The sequence below is a fragment of the Ipomoea triloba genome, chromosome 1 (assembly GCF_003576645.1).
Source record: "Ipomoea triloba cultivar NCNSP0323 chromosome 1, ASM357664v1".
NCBI classification, from domain to species: domain Eukaryota; kingdom Viridiplantae; phylum Streptophyta; class Magnoliopsida; order Solanales; family Convolvulaceae; genus Ipomoea; species Ipomoea triloba.
The window spans coordinates 16,188,053-16,215,916 of record NC_044916.1 but is presented as its reverse complement, the minus strand read 5'-3'; the positions used below and the strand labels follow the sequence as shown (position 1 = coordinate 16,215,916).

The 27,864-nt window shown below is 36.9% G+C and overlaps 3 protein-coding genes across 3 annotated transcripts; all 3 read left to right on the top strand.

Moving 5' to 3' along the window:
• Nucleotides 1-793: 793 nt before the first annotated feature.
• Nucleotides 794-6,349, top strand: LOC116004069. Its single transcript, XM_031244031.1, has 4 exons — nt 794-952; nt 4,508-4,962; nt 5,154-5,394; nt 5,486-6,349. The coding sequence occupies exons 1-4, from the start codon at nt 794-796 to the stop codon at nt 6,347-6,349; spliced, it is 1,719 nt and encodes a 572-aa protein (XP_031099891.1).
• An 8,024-nt stretch (nt 6,350-14,373) lies between these two features.
• Nucleotides 14,374-16,699, top strand: LOC116003769. Its single transcript, XM_031243732.1, has 10 exons — nt 14,374-14,520; nt 14,671-14,941; nt 15,061-15,157; nt 15,230-15,357; nt 15,450-15,537; nt 15,626-15,764; nt 15,841-15,896; nt 16,005-16,125; nt 16,206-16,433; nt 16,523-16,699. The coding sequence occupies exons 1-10, from the start codon at nt 14,374-14,376 to the stop codon at nt 16,697-16,699; spliced, it is 1,452 nt and encodes a 483-aa protein (XP_031099592.1).
• Nucleotides 16,700-23,823: 7,124 nt separating this feature from the next.
• LOC116003677 lies at nt 23,824-27,107 on the top strand. Its single transcript, XM_031243617.1, has 5 exons — nt 23,824-24,031; nt 24,138-24,699; nt 24,757-25,355; nt 25,447-26,204; nt 26,541-27,107. The coding sequence occupies exons 1-5, from the start codon at nt 23,824-23,826 to the stop codon at nt 27,105-27,107; spliced, it is 2,694 nt and encodes an 897-aa protein (XP_031099477.1).
• Nucleotides 27,108-27,864: the final 757 nt, after the last annotated feature.

Genomic DNA, 27,864 nt, shown 5'->3' with positions numbered 1-27,864 from the left:
AAGATTTAAACTTGATAGTTGGGTGCGCTAACCAATGATGACTATCTAGAAATTTAACAATAAAATACTAAAAAGTTTTCTAAAAAGATCATCATCAAAGGGCCAATAAATACAATATTTCTAATCCAAAATCTAATTCAGATCATGAAATTTTTTGTACCAATAGAATCTTTGGTCGCATTTGGCATAATAAGATGTGAGAATATAATGAATGTGGAAAAGAATAAGATAATGGTGATGATTCATATAAATCCTTGCAAGCACAAGAGCTGAAATATATATGGTGCCTTTTAGTTTAGAAACATGTCTTACATTTGAAACATACAGAAGGGAAAAAAATACATACACTGTATATTGTACAAGCATTTGAAGTGGAAAGCTAATGAATGCAGGATCTTGACATGGCTAGCAGGTATTTACCTCAATTATGTACAATTAACTTAAAGTGTATCCACACCACATTTGTCTATGTTTTCTGTTTCTTTATAAGTACATGATTTGATGTTATTAACCATAGTACAACAAGAACTACACACAAACAATCAGAAAAAATGGAAGCAAAACAAACTTTTATACTGAAATGACCATTTATCATAACAGATCAATTGACACCGTTAAACCAAAAACAGTGTGGCATTTTCTTGATAACGGATGACAAAAGCTCAAACATTGTAAACCTTTTTTCAAATCCACTAAACCTAAAACAGTAAACCTAAAAGGGCGAAATTAAATACACATACCAGTGGCCGGCAGAAAATCCAGAGTGTTGGAGGACAGGGACGGCGTTTCGCAAATGGTGTTGGAGGACAGCTTCGTCCCTGCTTCCAGCTTCGCAATCGGCGTTTCACAATGGCAGTTTCGCAATCGTCTCGGGGCTTCGCAAACGGCGTTTCGAAAATTGCAGCTTCGCAAACGGCGCTTCCACCTTCCAGCTTCCGGCGCGGACAGGGGCGTAAATCGCAATCGCAATCGCGAACAGGGGCGTTAGGGCGGGCGTGTGCGACGGAGGGTTAGGGCGGCCATGTGCGACGGAGGGTTAGGGCGGGCGTGTGCGACGGAGGGTTCCGGCGGCCGTGTGCGACGGAGGGTTCCGCGGCGTGTGCGACGGACAGAGGTGCGATCGATGCGTGGAGGGAGAAAATTTTAGGGATTTTAGGGAGTTTGCGTTTTTAGGGCGTGTGCGACGGACACGGAGGAAATTTTAGAAAATAAAATTAATACTCCGTATTACTCATAACCTTAGCGACGGATTAGAGAATCCGTCGCTATATCTAGCGACGGATTCTAAAATCCGTCGCTATATTTCATACGACACACATTCAGAGTTATAACTTAGTGACGGATCATAAAATCCGTCGCTAAATTTCTTTGGACAAAAGTTCCGCGTTTTAACGTAGCGACGGATTCTTAAATCCGTCGCTATCCATAGCGACGGATCCTGAAATCCGTCGCTATCCATAGCGACGGATCCTGAAATCCGTCGCTAGATTTCATAATACAAAAATTATGCGTTTCACCTTAGCAACGGCAATTAGAATCCGTCGCTATATTTTATTTACAATGATTCTACCTTTGAACGTAGCGACGGATATTAGAATCCGTCGCTAGACCTAGCGACGGATTCTAATATCCGTCGCTACATAACAAAGAAAATGAAACCCGTTCTGAATGCTAGCGACGGATTTTTATATCCGTTGCTAATTTGTAGCAATTAAAATTATAAAATCAACCCGCGAAAAATCCGTCGCTAATCCGTCGCTAATCTGTCGCTAAGTTTTGCGCGAAAATTTACCGCTAATATTAGCTACGTATTTATCGACAAAACTATTCCGTCGCAACAGCCGTCGCAAATCCGTCGCTAGAGATCTATTTTATTTAAAAGAATTAATCCGTCACTAAGTTGACGCTATTCCGTCGTTAAATTAGCTACGGAATAGATCCGTCGCTAAATCCGTCGTTATTTTCGCGTTTTTTTGTAGTGAACGTGGATGCTAGATTTTTCATCTTCACGCCTGTGAACACACAAAAAAAAAAAAAAGACACATTACATAAAAAGGCATTCACGGTTCAGTTATGTAGAGCTGTACGTAGAAAAATAGTAAAAACTTATTTGACCAACCTCACTGAACTAATACGGTTGTTTATCTCATTCTTCGTGTCATGAATATATAACTGTGCAAATTTCGGGTTGTTAACGCCCGGTGGTAATATGCTGCCTATTAGGTGAAAATTCTGATCGTACATCCTGAACACCGGAGCAGCACTTCCATTGTTTATGGTATTGTCAATCTTGTCACCCATAGATATGAAAGACAACATGTTATAAGATCTAATGTTTTCCAAGAAACATTTTCTCTTCTCACTAATACTAAAGAACAAATCAATTTTTTTTTTTGAAAATTAATTTCTTTGGTGGTTGATTAATGGGTGGTAAGCTAATCTTTCCTTGGCTGCAGCACACTGAATATTTTGGAGAACCATACATATTGCCTTTATTCACACGCTCCTCAAACCAATACATAGCAGAACAACTATCACAATAGAATATCGGGTCATCCAAGTCTGCATATTCCCTTGTGCGCAACATTACATTTTATAATAAAATGCCTATACAAAGATATGATTTTTTTTAATAGTAATAATAACTAATATCAAGTAATGACTCCATAATATTACTATGGCCTTGGTTAGGTTCTACGACTTTATCAAAGTCGTCACATAAGTTTCTTATCAGAATATGCATATTGTTTAGTATTTCGGTGTCAGACTTCTTGAATACATCACCCAAAATAGAAGTAACATGTGTGTGCCCTAAATATATGTGACGAAAATAATAAAGTTAGGTATATTCAGTCCATACTACATAATAATTTTTGCTTAATTCAATTAACTATGAATCAATTCAATAAATAACTATAATATTAGAAATATTATACATCTTAAAGTTTATACAACATTAAGGTTATATCCCAAGAGAACATAATTATTTTGTCATAGTTGCGTACCTTGGTTTGACGTATTGATGTTGGACGTTGCATTTGTTTGGATTGGGGTGTCTGTTGAAGCATTACCTATGAAACATATAATTTGCACTTAATTTACGTACAACCACATGTTAATAATAATGAACAATCGTAGAATTGGATAGAAATATATTTAGAATTCAATTGAAATAAAACATCTTCTATATACCATCCATTAGCATACAATTTTCTCCTTATTTTTCTATACAAAACCATTAGTATATAGTTTTTCATATGTTTTTACTAATACATTTGCGTACCTTGAGTTAACGTATTGAGATTACCTGGTGTTGTTGTTTTTCTTGGGATGTAGATTGCAGCATTACCTATTACAACATACATGGGCATTGAATTAATATGTTAATTAAATTAACAATCGCTAAATTAGACACTTATATTTATATACTGCTATATAAATATATAGTGTTTTATATACACACCACTATTTAACACACTTGTTTGAGTTCCCATCGTTGTTTGCATGATGCAAAAATTTTTCTTAGTATTTGTAGAGCTTGTAATTGCTTTCCGTTTCCCTCTAAGGTTGTCCCTTATAGCCTCAACAGTGTTTATCACAATAGACAAAGAGGATTATATAAACATGTAATCTAATATTTTGTAACTGTGAGCTGTGTGTACCTTGAGCGCATGTATTTAAAAGTGCTGTAGTTGACGTACAATGTAAAGGCGTATGCATGAGTGCATTACTTGTGTTTGACACTTCTTAATTTTAATATAAGAATTAAGTCAATATTATATTGATTTAAGGCTCTTACAATATATATATTTCATTGTTTTTTATTACTGTAAACGGCAATCTATGTGAATATTATATGTTATTTTTGTCCTCATCTATTTTCATGCTCATAAACCATTCATTAAACATATACTAACCATTATCATGTTCTTGAATTGGGTGATCCCAACCCCCTATATGTAACATGCGTTCAAACTTCTTTCTTATTTGGTTGTTGCTTGTAGCCTTCCGTTTACCTTGACTATTGTTAACACGGTTCTCGTTATAATTTATCACTACATACAAAAATACTTTATTTGAATAAAATCACATACATTTACTACTACCAAAGTTCATGCATTAAAAAAACGAAGCTATTAACAGTAACTAACAATTGAATACATGTTTACATGTATTTTATATATTAAAAAAAAGGATAAACCATTGAATACCTATTGATCGTGGAATACTATGTGTTATTAACTTCTCCATTAATGGTGTCCTTGAATTCGGTTCTTCATCCAAATTGACAGTATTTATGTGAAAGTGAGTTGTGCTACTGCTAGCTAAGCATGTGTCAATGTAATAAGGCAGTTAGTTTAAGGGTACATTAGTAATACGGGTAGGTTATAAATAGCCCCTAAGATAGCTCATTTCTTATTCTGTAAACTTGCACATTTTCAGATAATATAGCAGTTCTTCTTCCTTCTTCACTATGAACTTTCCGCCATTGTTCTGTTACTAACAGCTCAATATGGTACCAGAGCCTCGCAATCGAAGCTTTGCAGCTGTCGTCTCGGCAGTTGGCAACTCCAGCGCGACGGCACCAACGCTAGGGCAACAACACCAAGCTCCGGTCACTTCGTCTCTTCAACAACCTACCAGTGTAGAAGACTATCGTAATCCTCTGTTTATCCACATTAATGAGAATATGAATGCCGTTCTCGTCAGTCCGCCTCTCACAGGAGCAAATTACAGTTCATGGAGTAGGTCCATGGAGATGGCTCTTCAGCTGAGGAATAAGTGGGGACTGATCAACGGCAAGATTCCGGCTCCGGAAGTTGATGATCCTGAGTTCGAAACTTGGAATCGATGCGATATTATGGTGAGATCTTGGCTCCTTAAGTCTATTAGTCCATCAATTGCTCAAAGTGTTATGTACATTGGACGAGCTAGAGGCATCTGGAATGACCTGAAGAACAGGTTCTCCCAAGCAGATCCGATAGGATTTCAGATCTTCAAGATGAAATTTATAATCTGAAGCAAGGTTCATGTAGTGTAACTGACTATTACACTCATTGTATAACTCTGTGGGAGGAGATGAGCATCTTGAGACCACTTCCAGACTGTGAATGTACTCCTAAATGTTCATGTGAACTGATTACTAAGATCAGAAAAGAAAAAGATGAGGATAATGTGATTCGTTTCTTGAAAGGCCTAAATGAGGAGTTTGCTAGTATAAAATCAGGAGTACTTATTCTAGATCCAATGCCTCCTGTAGATAAGGTTTTTGGTATGGCTATCAAATTAGAAAGACAATTGCAGCAGGGTGCTGGAAACATTAATATTGGCAAGGAACCTATACATGCTAATGCAACACTTATTGAAGCAGTGACTGATGGAGTGATTGCTGCTGTGGGAAACTTGAACACAGGAAATAATATAAGGAGGTTTAATCCTAATGGTGCTAATAAGTCTGCAAAATGCACTTACTATGGAATGACAGGTCATACGATTGAAAGATGCTACAAAAAACATGGATATCCACAAGGTTGGATACCAGGTTATAAGTCAAAGAATAAGCAGGCTTAGAATCAAGGAAATACAATCTCTACATCAGCCGTTACCAATCAACCTGCTATTAATTAGTACTGGTCAAGACATTGGCATTGGAATTTCATCTGAACAGTTTCAAAAGCTGGTGTCCATGATACAAAATAAAGTTGCTCACACTATTCCAAACACATCTACTGCTGCCACGGTTACTACTACAGCTTCTGGTTTGACACCAAACTTTAAGGCCACAGGGGGGCAACCATCTGAAGGTAAGTATACATTTGTTGCTACCGTTAATACATTGATGAAACAATCTAATGTTTGGATATTGGACACTGGGGAAACAGATCACATAGTTTGTAGTTTGAGTTATTTTGATGAGTACGTCAGTGTTCAGGGTACTATGGTTAATATGCCCAATGGTGATCATGCTCCCGTCACACATATGGGGAATATAAAACTCTCTGAAGGTTTTTGGTTACAAAATGTGCTCTACATTCCTGCTTTTAGCTTTAATATTGTTTCAGCTAGTAAATTGACTAAACAGACAGCATGTAGTTTAATTGTGATGGCTGATAAATGCTTAATCCAGGAGGGACCTGGTACGAAGATGATTGGCTTTGCTAGAGAGGAGAAAGGACTCTATCACTTGATCAGTCCACCCCCGAAGAAAGAGAGTTTTTCTTCATTTTTTGATAAAATGCAGTGCAGTGCTGTGAGTTTAGAAGTTTGGCATAATAGACTAGGGCATTTCCCTATTAATAAGATGCATTTTTACATGATGTTCAATGTTCTTTTCCTGCTAAGGAGTTGATTTGTGATGTTTGCCATTTAGCAAAGCATAAGAGAAGCCCATTTCCTATTAGTACTTCTACAACAACAACTTACTTTGATCTTGTGCATACTGATATTTGGGGGCCATTTTCTACTTGTTCATTGAATGGGGAATATTATTTTTTGTCTATTGTTGATGATTATAGTAGATTAACCTGGTTGCATATGATGAAACATAAATTTGAGACAAGGGCTTTACTCAAAAATTTTTGTAGTTATGTTGCTGATAAGTGCCAAAAGTAGCCATATTTTAGGGGTCATTTAGGTGTAAAATATGCTATAATAGATGTCCATTAGGCCTAGAAACATGCTAAGATAGGGTAATTTCATTGCATATAGGTCTAGGGACTAATCTTGTGTGTTTTCATATAATTTGCACAATTCTTGCACTTCACAGGGCATTCCGGCGACACTTTAGTAAAACGGACGTAACCGGAGCTAGGAATGTCCAAATGAGGCGAGACAGGTGGCTATGGAACCGTATCGACGAGAGCTACAACATAGAAGAAGACAGAAGAAGCAAACTTCACCATGCACGCTCACACGCGTGTGAGCGGCGTGGTTGCTTACTGGTTCGCTCCCACGCACGCTCACATGCGTGTGAGCCGCGTGGACGCGACACAGCGCGGAAATTATTAGGGCGAGATTTTGGGGGCTATATATATGCCCTTTATAGGTCTTTTAGATCAGTTTCCAACAGCCCCCAATAGCTTTAGATCTGATTTCCCTTTCCAAATTCTTCCCCTTTGGGGAAGAAAACATTCCTCCTTAGAATAGATTTAGGATTTGAAGATGAAGATGTAGATCCAAGAACTCTTTAGGTATAATTTCTCTTCTATTAATATAAAGTTTACTCTTTTATATTCTTGCATTGTTTATATTGCTTCTATTTATGTTTATTATGGTAGAGTAGAGTAGTTGGGTGTGTGTGCCCTTGTTGATCTATGGATTGATGCTTATAATTTGATATTATGATCTTGGTATTGTGGGAGTATGATTGATGAATGTATGGATGATGTTGTTCAATCTTTGCTTCTATTTCCGGCCGGGATAGTTAGTGAACCGAGTGGAAGTGAGAGTGTGCGCGATAGCGGCCTCTCACGAGCCCAACTCATCTATATCTCCGCTCTTAATCCGAAAGGATGAGATCCGAGAGGAGTGGTAGGCAAGGTGTTCGATAAAATGCCTCAACCGAATGAGGATTGAGAGTCTGAGTGTGACGCCACTCGGTACTAATACCATGACTCCCTAGATCAATCCCGAAATCCAATTCCAAGCTACCTACGATAATCAATCCTTTAGCTTAACTTTGGCATGCACTCCTTCCTTTTACCTTTTGTATTTTCTATCCCTTTTTACCTTCAAAACCAACCATGAACAACACCTCTCCCTTTGATTCTTGTAACTTTTACCTAATCAACCTCTTAAATGCCAACATAAATTCGGTTCCCATTCGCCATCCTTAAGAGACACGACACTCGGGGAGTCTTGACTCTTCGTTTTACCACTTCACCTTCACTCCCACTATACACACAACATCAAAATGGCGCCGTTGCCGGGGATGACAAACGGTTCTTGAGTTTTGTTGACATTTTTGAAGTAGATTTGTAAGAGTTCTTGAATTTCTTTCTTTTTGTTTATATTGTTTTCTTATTTTCGTTACTTGTTTGAGAAGTGAGCTTAAATTGCCTTGAATATCTTGTGCTCACTTGCAACTACTTTTAGTTGCAAATATTTATTGTTGGCTAAGCTTTGTGCAGGAATTTTTGTTGAAAAATCATTTGTAAGCTTGCCAAAGAGTGCTAAAATGAATCCCCATGATTACCCACATCATGGAGGACAATCCTATAGGAATCCTCAACCCCAATCATATCACTATTACCCCCATTCCACCTATGCTTACCCTCCACCAACATACCATTACCCACCTCCATACCCTTACCCATTTCCACACCACCATTTACCACCTCCCTATCCATATCCATTTCATACACCCAATCATCACCCATATCCATATGAAACACCACCTCCACCTTTCCAAGAAAATTACCCTTCACAATACTCCAATTTTCAAGAAATTGACTCATTAAGCTCCAAAGAAATATCCCAAAACATAGAGAGTAAGCTTGTGCAAATGATGAAACAACTTGACCCAAGCTATACTCACGAGTCAAATTCCCACCTAAACACCCACTACCCACCTCCATCACAAACTCACCAAGAAAACAATACTACCTATTCCTTTGAAACACCATCCTCGCGAATTGAAAGACTATCTCGCTACCCTCCGGGAGGAAGGACAGACATTAGAAGAAGTTGAAACGAAGATGTTGTCCATGATGGAGGAGCTCATGAAGATGAATGAGTCCCGAGCTAACTCCACCATCATAGATGGCATCCCCACTTTGGAAGCCCATCCAAGGATTATACAAGGGGTTGAAAAAGAAAATGCTAAGGAAGAGGAAAGTTTTGAAGAAGTAGAAGACTGTTATGCCCCGGTGCTTGAAGAAGTTCCAATTTTCAAATTGGAAGATCAAAAGGAGGAAGAGATGGAGAGTGAGGATGAGGACATCGAAGTAGTGTGGGAAGATGAAGAGCCAAAATGTGGTAAAATTCCTAATCCTTCTTGCGCTAATCTTCTTGAAAATCCTTGTGCTCTTTTTGAAGACACCCTTGACACTTGTGTAGATGACTCCCCTTGCATTAATATTTCCATTACATGTGATTATGATTGCTTTAAATTTTGAGAGGATGATTCCATGAAAAATTTTGATGTATTGACTTATGACTATAAGGATTCTCTTTTGTTTAAATATGAGTATGATTGCTTTAACTTTTTGGAAGATGAATCCTTTGTCTTGGGTGAGAATGGGTTGATGAGTGAGGGGGATGATGCTTCGTTTTACTCATGTGAGAGTGAGAGTAATTTTTGGGAAAATGAGAGAAAGGATTGTGAGGAAGGGATGATAGAAAATGATGAGATTTTCTCGTTTGATCTTATGGAAAAAGTTGAGTGGAGAGACTTGACCACATTAGAAAATGAAAATGGGGGTGAGGAGATATGGTATGAAACAAATGAAAAAATCTTTAGGGGGAGAAGAGAGGATGAGGAAAAGGAAGTAAACACCATCCTAGAAGAGTTAAGGAGGGTGTTTGGTGCTAAAAACACCATCCTAGAAGAGTTAAGGAGGGTGTTTGGTGCTAAAATTCTCATCCTAGAAGAGTTAAGGAGGGTGTTTGGTGCTAAAATTCTTCCAATAGAAGAGTTAAGGAGGGTGTTTGGTGCTAAAATTCTTCCAACCTTGCATGTTGTTCTTGTGTTTGGTGCTAAAATTCTTCCAACCTTGCATGTTGTTCTTCCTTTATTTTTGTGGGTATTCAAGGATGTTACCCATCTTGGGACATTCCTTGAAGCAAAAGTTCACGGGACGCTTGGTAAGGTCCCAAAATCTGTGTGCTTCGAAGGATAGAGCACACAACGTCTGGCCAGGAGACGTTAAACCATGGCGCACTTGGGAGGCAGTCCCAACGTTATCATTAGATTAAAACTTTATTTCTTGTTTACTTTTTCTTTTCCTTCATTATTAGCAATTTTTCTTTTTTAGGATAGTCTTGCTTGAGCTAACATTGTAGGTGATTTTGGTGCTAAGCCGTGACAAATGAGCTAAACCGGAATGAGTGTTGGAGAGCTGCAATGCAAGCAGAAATTCAAGCACTTCAGGATAACCAAACTTGGGCCCTTACTGACCTACCTAAAGGGAAGGTTCCTATAGGATGCAAATGGGTTTATAAGGTAAAATACAGGGCTGATGGGTCTGTGGAAAGGCATAAGGCAAGATTAGTTGCCAAAGGGTACACACAGCAACTCGGAATAGACTATATTGAAACATTTTCTTCGGTTGCAAGGATTACTACTATTAGAACTCTTATGGCTGTAGCAGTGGCAAAGGGATGGTTCCTTCAGCAAATGGATGTTAACAATGCGTTTCTACGTGGTGATTTAAAGGAAGACATATACATGGTTTTACCGCCTGGATTTCAAAATGAGAAGCCAAACCAAGTTTGTAAGCTAATGAAATCACTTTATGGGCTTAAACAGGCCAGCAGACAGTGGAACGCAAAGCTCAGAGCTGCTCTACTGAGTATTAATTTCACTCAAGCTAAATCTGATCCGTCTCTATTCATCAAGGTTTCTTCAGGTTATTTTATTGCCCTCTTAGTTTATGTTAATGATATAATTGTTGCCAGCAACCAGCTAAGCTCTATTGAGGAGTTGAAGCAGTTCTTAAATTCAACCTTCAAAATCAAGGAACTTGGAGAATTGAGCTACTTCTTAGGCATTGAGGCTGCAAGATCCCTTGCTGGTCTCAACTTGTGCCAAAGGAAGTACACCCTTGATATCTTGAAAGAATCTGGTTTTCTAAACAGCAAGCCTGTGGCAAGTCCAATGGTTCCAGGGCAAAGACTACGTCATGATGATGCCCCTTTGCTCACAGATGCAGGACAATATAGAAGGTTGGTGGGCAGGTTGTTGTACTACCTCACTGCAACGAGACCAGATATTGCATATGCTGTACAACAACTAAGCCAATTTGTAGATAGACCTACTGAAAACCACCTAGCTGCAGCTCACAGAATCTTAAGGTATTTGAAAGCAGCCCCAGGAAAAGGAATTTTTTACTCAGCAAATTCAGAAATTCACTTGCAAGCCTTCTCTGATTCTGACTGGGCAACTTGTTCAGAAACAAGGAGGTCCATCTCAGGTTTTTGCATTTTCCTAGGTGACTCCCTCATCTCTTGGAAGTCCAAAAAGCAGCCAATAGTGTCTAGATCTTCTTCAGAAGCTGAATATAGATCAATGGCAGTGACAGTATGTGAGATCCAAATGGATTTGGTTTTTGCTTAGTGATCTGGGGGCTGTTCCTTCTAAGCCAGCCACTTTCTTCTACGACAACAAATCCGCCATTGCAATTGGAGAGAATTATGTGTTCCACGAAAGAACGAAACACATAGAGATTGACTGACATATTGTTCGAGAAAAACTGCAACAAGGTCTCATAAAGCTCATGTACATTCCTTCCATGAGTCAGATTGCAGATGGCTTCACCAAGGCNGAAGAGTTAAGGAGGGTGTTTGGTGCTAAAATTCTTCCAACCTTGCATGTTGTTCTTCCTTTATTTTTGTGGGTATTCAAGGATGTTACCCATCTTGGGACATTCCTTGAAGCAAAAGTTCACGGGACGCTTGGTAAGGTCCCAAAATCTGTGTGCTTCGAAGGATAGAGCACACAACGTCTGGCCAGGAGACGTTAAACCATGGCGCACTTGGGAGGCAGTCCCAACGTTATCATTAGATTAAAACTTTATTTCTTGTTTACTTTTTCTTTTCCTTCATTATTAGCAATTTTTCTTTTTTAGGATAGTCTTGCTTGAGCTAACATTGTAGGTGATTTTGGTGCTAAGCCGTGACAAATGAGCTAAACCGGAATGAGTGTTGGAGAGCTGCAATGCAAGCAGAAATTCAAGCACTTCAGGATAACCAAACTTGGGCCCTTACTGACCTACCTAAAGGGAAGGTTCCTATAGGATGCAAATGGGTTTATAAGGTAAAATACAGGGCTGATGGGTCTGTGGAAAGGCATAAGGCAAGATTAGTTGCCAAAGGGTACACACAGCAACTCGGAATAGACTATATTGAAACATTTTCTTCGGTTGCAAGGATTACTACTATTAGAACTCTTATGGCTGTAGCAGTGGCAAAGGGATGGTTCCTTCAGCAAATGGATGTTAACAATGCGTTTCTACGTGGTGATTTAAAGGAAGACATATACATGGTTTTACCGCCTGGATTTCAAAATGAGAAGCCAAACCAAGTTTGTAAGCTAATGAAATCACTTTATGGGCTTAAACAGGCCAGCAGACAGTGGAACGCAAAGCTCAGAGCTGCTCTACTGAGTATTAATTTCACTCAAGCTAAATCTGATCCGTCTCTATTCATCAAGGTTTCTTCAGGTTATTTTATTGCCCTCTTAGTTTATGTTAATGATATAATTGTTGCCAGCAACCAGCTAAGCTCTATTGAGGAGTTGAAGCAGTTCTTAAATTCAACCTTCAAAATCAAGGAACTTGGAGAATTGAGCTACTTCTTAGGCATTGAGGCTGCAAGATCCCTTGCTGGTCTCAACTTGTGCCAAAGGAAGTACACCCTTGATATCTTGAAAGAATCTGGTTTTCTAAACAGCAAGCCTGTGGCAAGTCCAATGGTTCCAGGGCAAAGACTACGTCATGATGATGCCCCTTTGCTCACAGATGCAGGACAATATAGAAGGTTGGTGGGCAGGTTGTTGTACTACCTCACTGCAACGAGACCAGATATTGCATATGCTGTACAACAACTAAGCCAATTTGTAGATAGACCTACTGAAAACCACCTAGCTGCAGCTCACAGAATCTTAAGGTATTTGAAAGCAGCCCCAGGAAAAGGAATTTTTTACTCAGCAAATTCAGAAATTCACTTGCAAGCCTTCTCTGATTCTGACTGGGCAACTTGTTCAGAAACAAGGAGGTCCATCTCAGGTTTTTGCATTTTCCTAGGTGACTCCCTCATCTCTTGGAAGTCCAAAAAGCAGCCAATAGTGTCTAGATCTTCTTCAGAAGCTGAATATAGATCAATGGCAGTGACAGTATGTGAGATCCAAATGGATTTGGTTTTTGCTTAGTGATCTGGGGGCTGTTCCTTCTAAGCCAGCCACTTTCTTCTACGACAACAAATCCGCCATTGCAATTGGAGAGAATTATGTGTTCCACGAAAGAACGAAACACATAGAGATTGACTGACATATTGTTCGAGAAAAACTGCAACAAGGTCTCATAAAGCTCATGTACATTCCTTCCATGAGTCAGATTGCAGATGGCTTCACCAAGGCATTACCTTTGCCACAGTTCTCTGTTTTTATCTCTAAGCTAGGCTTACAAGACTTTTACGCTCTAGCTTACGGGAGGGTGTGAAAATGAGCTGTGTTACTGCCAGCTAAGCATGTGTCAATGTAATAAGGCAGTTAGTTTTAAGGGTACATTAGTAATAAGGGTAGGCTATAAATAGCTCCTAAGATAGCTCATTTCTTATTCTGTAAACTTGCACATTTCCAGATAATATAGCATGTCTTCTTCCTTCTTCACTATGAACTTTCCGCCATTGTTCTGTTACTAACAGCTCAATATTCTTAAAATTACAAATAAAAATATTAGTCTTAAATAATTCATCATCACAGGAGTAGATACTTTTGATCATAAAATAATGAATCCATATCAGAATTAATTATGCGCAAAGGGGTAGATAGTGATGCTTGAAAGACACCGAAGAGTTTTTTTTTTTTTTTTTGAGACTTGATGTTAAATCAATTTCTTTTTCAAACGGCCTTGTATTTTCTGGTATATTGTCATTCTCATTTTCTACACAAAGAACAATAAACAAATATTACTAATTAAATATAAGTTAATGTATGTAAAGTAATACAACAATTTACATACATAATGTATAATTTAGTACATCAATTACATAAATATATCATATCTCTAATATAAAATAGCCATAACAAGAGCAGTAAATGCACTTAGGCCACAATTCCCGCCCAAAGAAAAACGGTGACGTTTTGCTGCTCAACAAAATGGCGCTCGAATTAGCATACTTAGGGCAGTTAATGCGCTGGCTGTCGAACTATGAAAGGTAAACAACGTTAATTAATCGTTTGTTTTAAAGTGTTTTAAAAAAGGTAACGACGCCATGATTAGAGTTCATGGGGAAATCGAATCGTTTACAACGATTCGGCAAACGAGGACTCTTCATTTATATAGCACCGGGAATGAAAAAACAATTATTCAGCATGTAGAAGTCTGCCAGTTTCAAACTTAGAGTTGGGATTTGGGATCACAATATATATTACAAGCGCTAAATCAATCTCAACATCCAAAACTGAGATCCATTCGCATTTAACTTCAGTCCAATATGGGGATGTACTCTCTGGCTACCGGATTGTCTACCTTCAACAATAGGAGTGCAATAAAGGTTAGAGTAATTCGTAGCTACCTGGTACGGGAAAAGAAAGGCTCTGCTGACCTAAAGAGTCAAGAATTGGTCTTACACGACCCAGAGGTATGTGTTTTTGCCTTTTAATCTGTATTGCTATTTTTGCGTCTTAATCTGCATAGATTAGAATTAGGCATATTAGTCATACGTATGTACTGCAGAAATAATATCACATACATTCTCTGTTGCAAATGCTAATAACCATATAATTGATAGGGAAATGTCATTCATGCAACTATACCAGCAAAGATTGTTCCAAAGTTTAGCAAGGGTTTTGTAGAAGGCAAAGTGTATACTATCAAGAACTTTTACGTTGTTTCAAACTGGCATACCTACAAGACTAGCATGAACGAATATATGATGCAATTGAATCATGAAACTATTTACAAAGAGTTGAGGTCAGAGAATTTCCCTTGGTTTATGTACAGATTGAGGCCTTTTGATAGTTTGAAAGGTAATTCAGAATTAAATGAGAAAGAGCTCATTGGTAAGATTTCTAGCCTATCAATATTCTTTTTAATTCATTCGCATTCCTCATGGTAGGCTGTTAGGTCTATATTTTTTTTTTTAGTCAAGTTATTTCAAATTTTCTGAATTATTGGATAGATATCATTGGTCGGGTTGTTGAAGTCTATGGACCTCAAGAAAAAAAGATTGGTGGAAATAATGCTAGGCTCATAGACTTTGTGCTTGAGGATGCCCAGTAAGTATAAAACTATTGATGCTAATGCTATATTTTTTACAAACAAACTTATTTGTGTGTTTAAACAAACAGTGGCCAGAAGTTAACCTGCACATTTTGGGACGACCACGTAAACAAGATTCAGCATTTATATGAAGCTCCTTCCAAAGATCCTGTGATAGTTCTCATACAATTCTGTAGGATAAAAAGAGGGCTCAGAGGTTAGTCAAATCTGCATTTACAATTATGCACATAAGCATTCTGAATGAATTAATTCCTCAATTAATTTTTTTTTTTTTGCATTTTCTTTCAGATGGTGAGGTCAAGATCTGTTCATCTTATGATGTAACTCAAGTCCTTTTCAATCTGGACTATCCAGAATTTATCAACTTCAGGGACAGGTATGTGTATGTTATACATTTAATTTCTGCATTCTGTTTTTCTTTACATGTACTCAACTTCATCGTTACTACTATATTTGAATTTCAGTCTTACGGACATAGGATATCAAACACCTATGAGAAGTATAGTATCCCTATCCAGTTTTAGTTTTACCAACACTATGGATGAATCCAGCAGTAAGTCTATGGAACTAACCACCATAAAGGAGATCTATGACAATGATAAGGTAATAAAACATTCTAAATTCTTTGATATTGTTTTCACATCTACATCCAGTCTAATTCTTAACTGTGTCAATGCAGTATGGAGATTTGTGGGTGGCCGCAAGGATATCGGGTATTGTTAATCCGATTGATTGGTTTTATAGCTCCTGTAGGAAGCCGGGATGCTACAAAAAACTTAAAATTTCTGAAGGAGTCAATAAATGTTTCAAGTGTTTTCAGACTTGGGAAACTGGTATTTTAAGGTATAAGATTACACTACAGGTTGTGGACATGAAGGGTAATGCTTCATTTTTAATGTGGGATAGGGAGTGCCAGGAGTTGATAGGAATTCCAGCAACAGAGCTATATGAAAAGAGTAATAAGGTAAGTTATGTTTTTTAATTTTTGAATATCTACTAAATTTATTTTAACTAATTTTCACTAATTCCTATCTTTTTTTTCAGAACAATCAGCCATTACAGCAGATCACACAGTTAGTAGGCAAGACTTTGCTGTTTCAGATAACAGCAAAGTCAGATCACACATCCTACCGTAACACTCCATTTCCCGTGCTGAGGATAAACAATGACCCACAGATTCTAAAAGAACATTGCAGTGAACTGCTGAAATTGGAAGATAATGATTGCAACTCTAACATGCAAATAAGTCTGGGTGATGATGATTTTTTGGAGGTATGACGTAATGATTAATTTCTAAGACTTAATAAACGCTGTCACATTACAAAGAGTTTAGATGTACTTACATTGAATTTGCATTTTAGGGTTTTTTAAGTGATGAAGCAGAAAGTCCCATAGCAAGTATGCCTCATGTAGCTGTTGGTGATGCAACTGAGGGACCTGTCAAGAGGTGCTTGCTGGATCAATTTTCATCAACACAGAGTGGCAAGAAGCAGAAAGAGATCAAAGAAATCAAAGTGAAGTTAGAGAAAATAGATTGACTGTATGCCAAGACAAGTGCTGAGAAACTGAGAAAAACTTTTATATGTTCAAGGGTTTTGATACTGGGCAGTGCTTTTGTAATTTTAATTTTGTACTAATTTCTGTCCTTTTTTGGCTGATGGGTACTGTATTCCTATCAGTATTGCACCTTGGAAAACATTTTTCAGATTCACTTCTTAACTCTTGGGGACACTGTTATTTTCATTTACTTTGACATTAGAGATATTATGCATAGTATTATGTTGTGATCTTTGCAGGTATCTAGCAAGCTAGAGGACTGGAGGCAAAACACTATGGATATCTTAAAGATTGCTTCCAAGGAATTAGGTTTTTATAGATTAGAGAGTTTTATCAAGGATATTATAGATTAGACAGTTTTTATTACTGTTTGTATCAGTATGCTAATCAAGCTTTTTTTTAGGGGTTAACTCCCAAGGATGGTTGTACAACTGTAATGAAAAGCTCATTCTCTGTACAGATTTTTTTTGAAATTGATATATTCACAATTCTAATGAAGGAAATCTAGGGTTCATTTTGGGACCACTCATGCAATAAACAGTAAGCAAGCATGTGTTCTTTTTGCACGTCAAAACAAAACTCATAATCCCTTAAAATACTTTTCATAAATTACATATAACTTGATATCATGGACTTATCTCTGAGCTCATATGAACTTCGCTGCTTATGTGCTAAACCAGCTTAGGGAAGATGTTTCTGCATCAAAGACAATAACAACTTGCAAATCAAAATGCGGGATTAAGTAAATGGCCCATGATACTAAATTTTTATTACACTTAGGGAGCACAAAGGATTAAGTAATGAATTACTTTGTTCTCTTTTATAAATACTTTTAAAGAGAACTTTGAAGTTGATTAAAACAATATTTGAATCACTAACAGTTACAGACATACTTAGAATGATACTGACTTCCAATAACTCACTAACTTTTAAGGAACTTGCAATATTTTACAGACATACTTAGACCATGATACTGACTTGCAAGTTCCTTAATGAACTGAAAAAGATTTACTAATGTTACTTGGTGCCTTGGTACATAAGTTTGCAAATTAAAACTCAACTATCATACCAAGCTTTTTCAACACCTCTTTACCTTCACATATTGGCTGTGCCACAAAGTCACCAATGATATCCTCCTATCTTGCTGGAATTAAAAAGGTATCTGGCCCTCCATATATCTAACTGTAGTCTTGCAACTCACCCTGCTATCATATTTAAGAAGACAGGGAGAGTACACAGTAGATATGACTATCAAGGAACATTAAACTCTAAGTTCACTTTAACTCTCAATTGCCAAAACTCTAAGTTTAGTGTTGCCAAAACTATAATTAGACTAGCAAAGAGGGGTAGTGGCAGAACCAACCAAACAAACCACCCCAACAAATTAGTACCAAACATCTATTTGCAAAAGGTACACATGTCGAATTTTGGTAAAACGAGACAATTATCTTAGCTAATTAACTCCAGTGTAGACTTTTTCTCATTTTTGCATCTTTCACAACCATTCTGAAAATGCTGTAAAAAGTGGTTTCTTCTTAAGTGTATTATAATAGCTTAGCAGCTATTTTTGGGGCTTAAAATACTGTATAAGCACAACTACACCTAGGGACACCCCACTTAGCTTGTGATACATGACCAATGGAAACTGCTAAGCTAAGCTATTAGTGGTCAAGCATACCTACACAGTTTATACTCAAGAATTGCTTAGTGTTGTCATTGGATAACATTTGAGTTAGTACTCAACCATTAAAACAAAAAACATAGAATGCAAAAGCTAATCATGAGGCATCAGAATATAATTTCATCATCTGCCAAACCTACATTATACATATTAGTCACAACAAGGAAAATGATATAATAATCATACACCAAAATAAGAAAAAAAGAAAAATAAGAAGAGTAAAACTGATAGTACTTACTCAAAATAAGCAGATGATATACATTGGCACATTTACCATATATAGGAAGTTTTGGCAAATGAGTTTTACTATTGATCTAGCAACATTAATTACTTTAAAGACTGTTAGTATTCCAACAGTCTAATAGATACCAGTGCTTACATAAAGGCTACCAAAACATTCATTATTATTCTCACAGGATTATCAACCACCAATATAAAAACCCAATACCTTGAAAGCAAATTTTACACACCAGCTACAATTGATGAATGCAAATAATGAAGCAACTTACCAAGTCAGCTCTCATTGGCAGTAAAAGGAAACACCCTCAGCCTATAATACCAAGTACGCATTGAGTATTCTTCAGTATTAACATTTTCTGCTCAGTGCTTTGCCTGAGCACATTAGTTATAACACTATAGCTTTTATATTCATCTTTACTGTGTCCATAAACATTCGGATTCTAAGAGTTTCACGAAGATTCGTAGCCAATCTGCTAGGTATGACTAATAAATACAGAATGTATACAGAAATTAACCCCCCTCTGCACATAAACAAAATCCTTGCTGTCGATTCCGTTAATCTACAGAACCGACACACACAGCACAGTCTTGAAACCAAAAACCCTAGACCCAACCTAGGGCGATGTTGGGTAAGACTTCCTAAAATTAATTCAGATTAAAACCCTATTGATTTCGATTTTTTACCTAAAATCGACGCTCAAATAGAATACCTTAATCCAGATTATAGCGGATATAGCATTTAACAAACACTTACCAAATCATTCAGTTGAACCCAAGTAGATCCAAAAACGATGGGTTGTAATTCTCTGAGCATTAGGAAATAGCATAGGATGAAGATCGAGACTGAGATAGCGATAGTGAGATACCGTGTATATATCTGCCGTTAGAATGAATGAGAATAAAGTTGCAGATTGGAGCACAGAACTGAGGTAAGCTGGATGAAGGCTACACCAGGCTTTCCTTTTCGCTATCTCACTTTCATTTGCTTAGTACATGTATCTCTCTTGCAAAGAGAATACGTGTACTTAGCAGGTGAAACCCCTGTTTTTTTTTTAATTTAGATTTAGTTTTTGGCTATTTATATATAGATTTATGCAGAAAATATATATTTGCGATGTTAAAATGAATGTTGCGGCAATTGATATTTGTATTCTGTTCGATAGCAAGGGTAGAAATTTTAGACTTTAATTCAAGTAAAACTTCATTAAAAGGCCGGCAATTCACTATTACTACATTCTTTTTTAATTGTAATCTCTTTTTGTGCTTTACAGATAAAGAAAACGCGTCAGGCATAGAGTTCAGTAATAATCATACTCCTAAACATGGAAATGGGTCGCAATTGATTGATCCCTACGTGTTTGGTGTATTTGAAAATTCAATCAATTCACCATTGAGCATTATAACTCATAGTAAGTATTCATAAACGTCGATGCATAAACATATTATAACCGTCCTATTTTTAAATATTTCATATTTACAGGTGGTCAACTAATTAAATCCTCAATTTGTTGCAACAAGAACCAGTCTCAAAGTTTTATATCAAATGAAGGTATAAAACGAATTTAATATTTTCTAATTGCATTAAATTAAAATATTTCTTTGATATTTTTTCTATTTAATAGTATAAAGCTTTTTGTTTGAATACACTCAACTTGAGATGTCTTAACTTAACACAAATTATATCGATTTGAGTATGTCTAATGCTTGGAATTTGTTTTTTCTCAGCGGCTACAACTTCAGTACAACGTACAAAAGTTAGAGGACCATTAAATGATGTGTCTAACGGTCAGTCACATAAACCATATTTATTTAACATTAACATTTGCTGTATTTTATATTAGAAATGTAATGGTTTTTGAAATTTTCTAATTAGTTCGGCCTTCTAAAGCACAATGTACAACAAAATTCGACAAGAAATCTGTAATGTGCTACAATGATTTAGAAAAGGCAATACCTTTTGGAGCAACGTCATCTACGCCGAATGGGCAATCATTAAGCAATTTGAGTACAGGTTAGTGCTTTGAAATTAAAGATTATATGATTATTTTAATATGATTTTACCAATTACCCCGGCTTTTTTTTTCTTTTTCTTTATTAATGTTTAGTGCATTTTTAGATTTATTTGCAATTGTATACCTGCAGTTCACGTAAAAAATTATGATTAACATTTACCGTTTCAATGATTGGTTAAATTCCCTATAATTTATTTTTTAAAATCAAATATATGTTCTAAAGATATGTTCTAATTTTGTTTACATTGATTTTATTGTTGTAATAAGTTATGGGCACGACATTTACATTGATTTTATTGTTGTAATAAGTTATGGGCACGACAAACCATCAAATTTTATTGTTGTAATAAGTTATGGGCACGACAAACCATCAAGTGAGTCAAAGCTCGAGGTCCAATATATTCGTTGATTTTAGTCGGAATTTGGAAAAGGCAATACCTTTTGGAGCAACGTCATCTACGCCGAATGGGCAATCACTAAGCAATTTGAGTACAGGTTAGTGCTTTGAAATTAAAGATTATATGATTATTTTAATATTATTTTACCAATTACCCCGGCTTTTTTTTTCTTTTTCTTTATTAATGTTTAGTTCATTTTTAGATTTATTTGCAATTGTATAATGCAATTTACGTAAAAAATTATGATTAACATTTACCTTTTCAATGATTGGTTAAATTCACTATAATTTATTTTTTAAAATCAAATATATGTTCTAAAGATATGTTCTAATTTTGTTTACATTGATTTTATTGTTGTAATAAGTTATGGGCACGACATTTACATTGATTTTATTGTTGTAATAAGTTATGGGCACGACAAACCATCAAATTTTATTGTTGTAATAAGTTATGGGCACGACAAACCATCAACTCAGGGAAAGCTCGAGGTCCAATATATTCGTTGATCTCAGTCGGAATTTGGAAGCTGAATTCGCAAATGTACAGGGATCAGGGGAGACACGTACATCCTTCTTAAATAACGGTATTTCTTAACTTCAATAATCCATGTGGTCTCTTATGAAAGGAATTTAAAATTTGTTCGGTCTTTTAAACAATATGCATTCAACCCATATATTACGTTTTCCATCTTGACAAACAACACTTACTCTTAGATTTGTAGATTCAATTTTTGATACGATTATTTTAATAGTAAATTGCTTTAGTTTGGTATTGATCTACTTTTTTATTATTTAGTATTGTATTTGTTGGGGTATCAAAATTTATATTGAAAGGTAATACCCGTATTAACTGTTTTCTAAATTTTGAAAGGAATATTTGAAATTGTACCCCAAGAGTTAATGTAATTATTCTTAGTAACATTTTAGGTTTTAAATTTGTAGAATTATATACAATGTTTTTTTTTAACTAAAATATTTTAAGTTAGCTAAGTTGTAATTGTGTTTACTTTTATTTTATTTTTTTAATAAGTTTTGGCCAGAACAATCCATCAACGTAGTCAATGCACGATGTCCAATATTGCAGACGATTTTAGTCGCAATTTGGAAGCTGAATTGGAGACGAATACAACCATTCAAACTTCTCAAAAACTTACATTTGAACCTCCAGTTGTGATCGGTTTACAAAAATTGGTTGCTAATATTGATACGGTCAAGGTTGATAATGATCCGCAACCCGCTGGTAAGAAAATTATTATTACTTTAATTCAAATGTATATCCATGTCATAAAATTATATGGCTTTTTAAATGGAGGTAATTTATAATCATATATTGTTTCCTTCTTATTAGTGAATTACCACGATATTGGGGATCCGAGCAACATTTGTCAAAACTGCAATGCAATCTTTTGGTTTGAAGAGAGAATGAATAAAGGTGCACGTTACGGGACACCAAAGTATTCTGGTTGTTGTGGCCATGGGAAAATTGTGCCACCAAAGTATTCTGGTTGTTGTGGCCATGGGAAAATTGTGCTCCCTAAGATGATGCGACCGCCTAAGAGGCTGTTTGACTTACTCCCTAAGATGATGCGACCGCCTAAGAGGCTGTTTGACTTATTTTTTAGTCAGATGCGACCGCCTAAGAGGCTGTTTGACTTATTTTTTAGTCACGGAGAGAAACAAAAAGAATTTTTAAGATACATTAGGAGGTACAAAGAGAAACAAAAAGAATTTTTAAGATACATTAGGAGGTACAATAACATGTTTGCGTTTACCTCATTAGGAGCAAAGGTTGACAAATCCATAAATATTGGTAATGCCCCTCCTATTTTTAGGATTCATGGACAGAATTTTCACCTAATTGGAGGATTAATTCCTCAACAAGGTAATAGGCCCAAATTTGCTCAATTATACATTCACGACACGGATAATGAGGTTGACAATCGGATCAGTTCATTCAGGTAACTTCTCGCCATTTTTATCATGTTGTTTTTTACTTAATCAGTGTATTTAATTAAACTTCATAACAAATCAAACTAACATAAAATCCTGTTTCATATTATGTATTAGCATGGGTGAAAAGAATGCTGAACTACATTTGGAAATTGTGAAAGATATAAAGCATGACCTGGATGAACACAATGTGTTGGTGAAATCATTTCGATGTGCCAAGGGTAATATTGACTCAAATCCAGGTGGATGAGGTTAATTGGTAAGCGAAATTCTGATGCAAGGACATACAACCTACCAACGGTGTCAGAGGTTGCGGCTCTTATTGTCGGTGACATTGATCCAAATATGGGTTCCAGGGATATTTTAGTTGAGACTAACTCAGGTGGTCTAAAGAGGATAAACGAGCTTAACCCTGCTTACCTTCCATTGCAATATCCCATTCTTTTCCCGTATGGGGAAGACGGCTACAGAGAGGATATCCAATTCAATGAAGTTCGAATGCAGAAAAGTGGTGGTTGATGTCGGGTGTCGCAACGCGAGTTCTTCGCTTACCGGATACATGAGAGATTTAACGATTTGTCCACAATCTTATATGCACGGAGACTTTTTCAACAATTCCTGGTAGATGCGTACACAATGGTTGAGTCCAGCAGGCTTTTGTATATTAGAAATAATTAAAAGTCCTTGAGATGTGAAGCATACAAGGGCCTTTCAGATGCATTGACCAGAGGAGAAGTTGATACTAGCAAACAAGGTAAAAGAATAATACTGCCATCCAGTTTCACTTGCGGTGCTAGATATATGATCCAAAACTATCAGGATACTATGGCCATTTGTCGACATAAGGGTTATCCAAATTTATTTATCACATTTACATGCAACCCGAAGTGGCCAGAGATTCAAAGATACATGAAAAAATGCAACCTCAACGCTGAAGATAGGCCAGACATTGTATGTAGGGTGTTTAAGATGAAGCTGGACTGCTTAGTCAAAGAAATACGGTCGGGCACACTCTTCGGTAGAGTTACTGCAGGTATGTGTTTTTTAATTTTTGAAATATTGTGAATCAAGCTGACTAACTTATTATTGTTAAATTCACAATTGTGCAACCTAACATTTAAAACACTTTGCCCTTACAGTCGTATATACCATTGAATTCCAGAAGCGCGGTTTACCACATGCTCACATTATAGTCTTTCTGGAAAGATTGTCAACACCATTTACGGCAGAATCAATGGACAAATTCATTTCAGCTGAAATTCCTGACAAAGAGGTAGACATGGAATACTACAAAGCTATTGAAGAGTTTATGATTCATGGACCGTGTGGATTACATAGACCAAAATCTCCATGCATGGTAAATAATAAGTGTTCAAAGCACTTCCCAAAGAAATTTGTTAATGTATCAAGTTGGGATGATGATGGGTATCCGATATACAAGCGAAGCGAAAGTTCTAGAATTGTGGAGAAGAATGGTGTGCAGCTGGATAGTAGATATGTGGTACCGCATAATAGATGTTTGCTTCTCAAGTATAAGGCACACATCAATGTGGAGTGGTGCAATCAGTCTAGGGCGATCAAATATCTTTTTAAGTACGTGAACAAAGGCAACGACAGGGTCACTGCAGAATTCTACAAAAGCACAAGTGATGAGCAACAAAATGACACTGTTGATGAAATAGCAATGTATTACGATTGCAGGTACGTCTCTGCGTGCGAGGCTACTTGGCGTCTTTTAAGCTACGATGTCTAATTTAGGTACCCACCAGTTGAAAGACTAAGCTTCCATCTACCTGAATGCCAATCTGTTGTTTTTGAGGATGATGATCGTATAGATAATGTCTTGAATCGACCAACGGTCAATCAAAGTATGTTCACCGCTTGGTTCGAGGCTAACAAGAAATTTGATTTAGCGAAGCAGTTGCCATACATTGACATGCCAACAAAGTTTGTTTGGAAGAAGGATATCAGAGAGTGGCATCCCAAGCAGAGGGGGTTCTCAATTGGAAGAATTTTTTATGTACCTCCAGGAAGTGGTGAAATATACTACTTGAGATGTCTTCTAAATGTACTTCGAGGGCCGACTAATTGGGAGGACATCAAGTCATATAAGGGTGTCATATACCCCACTTTTCGAGATGCATGTTACGCTAGAGGTTTGTTAGACGATGATAAAGAATACATTGACGCCATTGTCGAAGCAAGCCAGTGGTCTACTGCGCAGTCTATGAGGAAATTGTTTGTCATATTACTTACTTCGAACTTGGTCAATCGGCCAGAAAATGTGTGGAATGAAGTGTGGCAACATCTTGCAGAAGATGTACAATTTAACAAGCGCAAAGTGTTGCAACAAGAAGGTAAATTAGAATTCGTTTTATATTTTAATAGAAACAATTATATTATTTAATCATAATATGTTTAATTAACATTGTCCTCTACAATTTTTAGATTTGTGTATGTCCGATGACGAAAAGAAGAATTTGGCCTTGATTGAAATAGAGCGTTTGTTACAATCGTACAACAAGTCTTTGAAAGATTACCCTCATATGCCACTTCCAAACTACGATGATGCTGTGCTGTGTGATAATCGTTTGTTGTGGGATGAGCTTGATTACGACCGTGAGGCATTATTAAAGGAGAGTCAAACAATGGAGAGGCAATTGACGGAAGAGCAAAAAGTTGTGTACGAAACTGTAGTAAACGACGTAGACCACCAAAAGGGGGGGTTGTACTTTGTCTACGGCTACGGTGGAACTGGGAAAACATTTGTATGGAGAGCGTTATCTGCAAAAATTTGGGCGAGAGGGGATATTGTCATCAACATAGCTTCTAGTGGAATTGCATCTCTACTGCTTCCTGGCGGGCGAACAGCACACTCGAGGTTTGCAATACCAATTGCAGTCACGGAGGATTCGACATGCAACATCACCCAAGGTAGTAACTTGGCAGAACTCATTATAAAGTGCAAACTAATAATATGGGATGAAGCACCGATGATGCACAAGCATTGCTTCGAGGCACTAGATAGGACATTGCGTGATCTACTACGGTTCACTGATACTAATGCTGAAAACAGGACGTTTGGAGGCAAAACAGTAGTACTTGGTGGTGACTTTAGACAAATTCTGCCAGTGATCCCTAAAGGTACAAGGCAAGACATTGTTTCAGCTTCAATCAACTCTTCGTACCTTTGGGATTCATGTCAAGTGCTAAGGTTAACAAAGAATCTTAGACTTGCAAACAAAGAATCAACAGTTGATCTCAAAACAGTTCAAGAATTTGCATCTTGGCTAGCTGCTATAGGAGATGGCACAATGGGAGGACCTAATGATGGTTATTCGAACGTTCTCATCCCTGATGAAATGTTGTTGCCATCTAATGGTAATGACATAGCCACAATTGTTGAGAGTACATTTCCATTGTTCAAGGAAGGCGATTGCCAGCTACAATACATATCAAATAGGGCAATTTTGGCACCCACACTAGACATTGTCAATGCAATCAATGAGTATATGACTGATTTGCATGTGGCGGAAAGCAAGACATATCTAAGCTGCGATACTGTGTGTAAATCTGATGCTGGCAATGGTATCCTCGCTGATATGCACACTCCTGAGTTCCTCAATGGCTTGAAAGCGTCCGGCATACCTAACCATTCTTTAACTTTAAAGGTTGGATCTCCGGTTATGTTGTTGAGAAACATAGATCACTCAATGGGTCTATGTAATGGTACAAGACTTATCATCACCAGATTATCTGATCATGTTGTGGAGGCAAAGATTGTTTCAGGGAATAATGCAGGTCAAATTGTCTTGATACCAAGGATGTCAATGACCCCAACTGATACAAGATTACCTTTCAAATTTCAAAGAAGACAATTCCCGTTGATGCTATCATACGCAATGACTATCAACAAAAGTCAAGGGCAAACATTGACACACGTTGGCTTACTATTAAGGAAACCGGTCTTTGTTCATGGTCAACTATACGTGGCGGCTTCAAGGATTAGCAACCCTAAAGGTCTACGACTGTTGATAGCAAACGAAGGTACTAAGAGTATTAATTATACTACAAATGTTGTGTACCATGAAGTTTTTAATAATTTGTAATTTTCAATATTCTATTGTTTTAAATAAAGTAAGTAGTTAACTTTGCTTAAATATTCGCTCTAATCGCATCCGTGCACCGCACGGGTATAATACTAGTAAAATCTTATAACATGTACAGACTAAACTACTTAAACTAAATTATATACATATAATGCTACGTGTAGTGCGAAGCTATCTTACACGTTGTGTAATACAAATACTGCTACGTGTAGTAGAAAATGATGCAAAGTAAAGAAACAAAAGGGAAAGTATACTACTCCATCTACTGCACAACCTAGATGGATCCACCGCCGTTCGCTCACTGCGTTCTGCGATTTCTGAAGCTTCCTTCTCTCTAACTCAAAACGCATACTCGTTTTGATACAATAGCTATCTTATCGAATATGTTCATGTTTGGCGAAGGATCCGGAAGAGATTTTGAATTTTTTACTCCGACAAAGGTAAGGATTTCTACAAATTTATACCGTGTTAAATCTGATTAACCTATAGTATTTACGCAAGATATTTGGTTGTAGTTAACGCTAAATCTCAGACACTGTATGAATTCCTGTTATTAGATCGCACTAGTAAATCTATGGTTTTAGGGGTCTAGATTCTCAAACATCATATGCTTGTGTACAGGAAGAGAGCGCAAATTATATGGTGCATTGTGGACCGTGGTCATGGCTGATAATGCAGTTGTGTTGAACGGATACTGCAGTTGTGTTGAAAAGATACTGCGGTTGTGTTGAAAGGAAACTGCAGTTACGCAGAACAG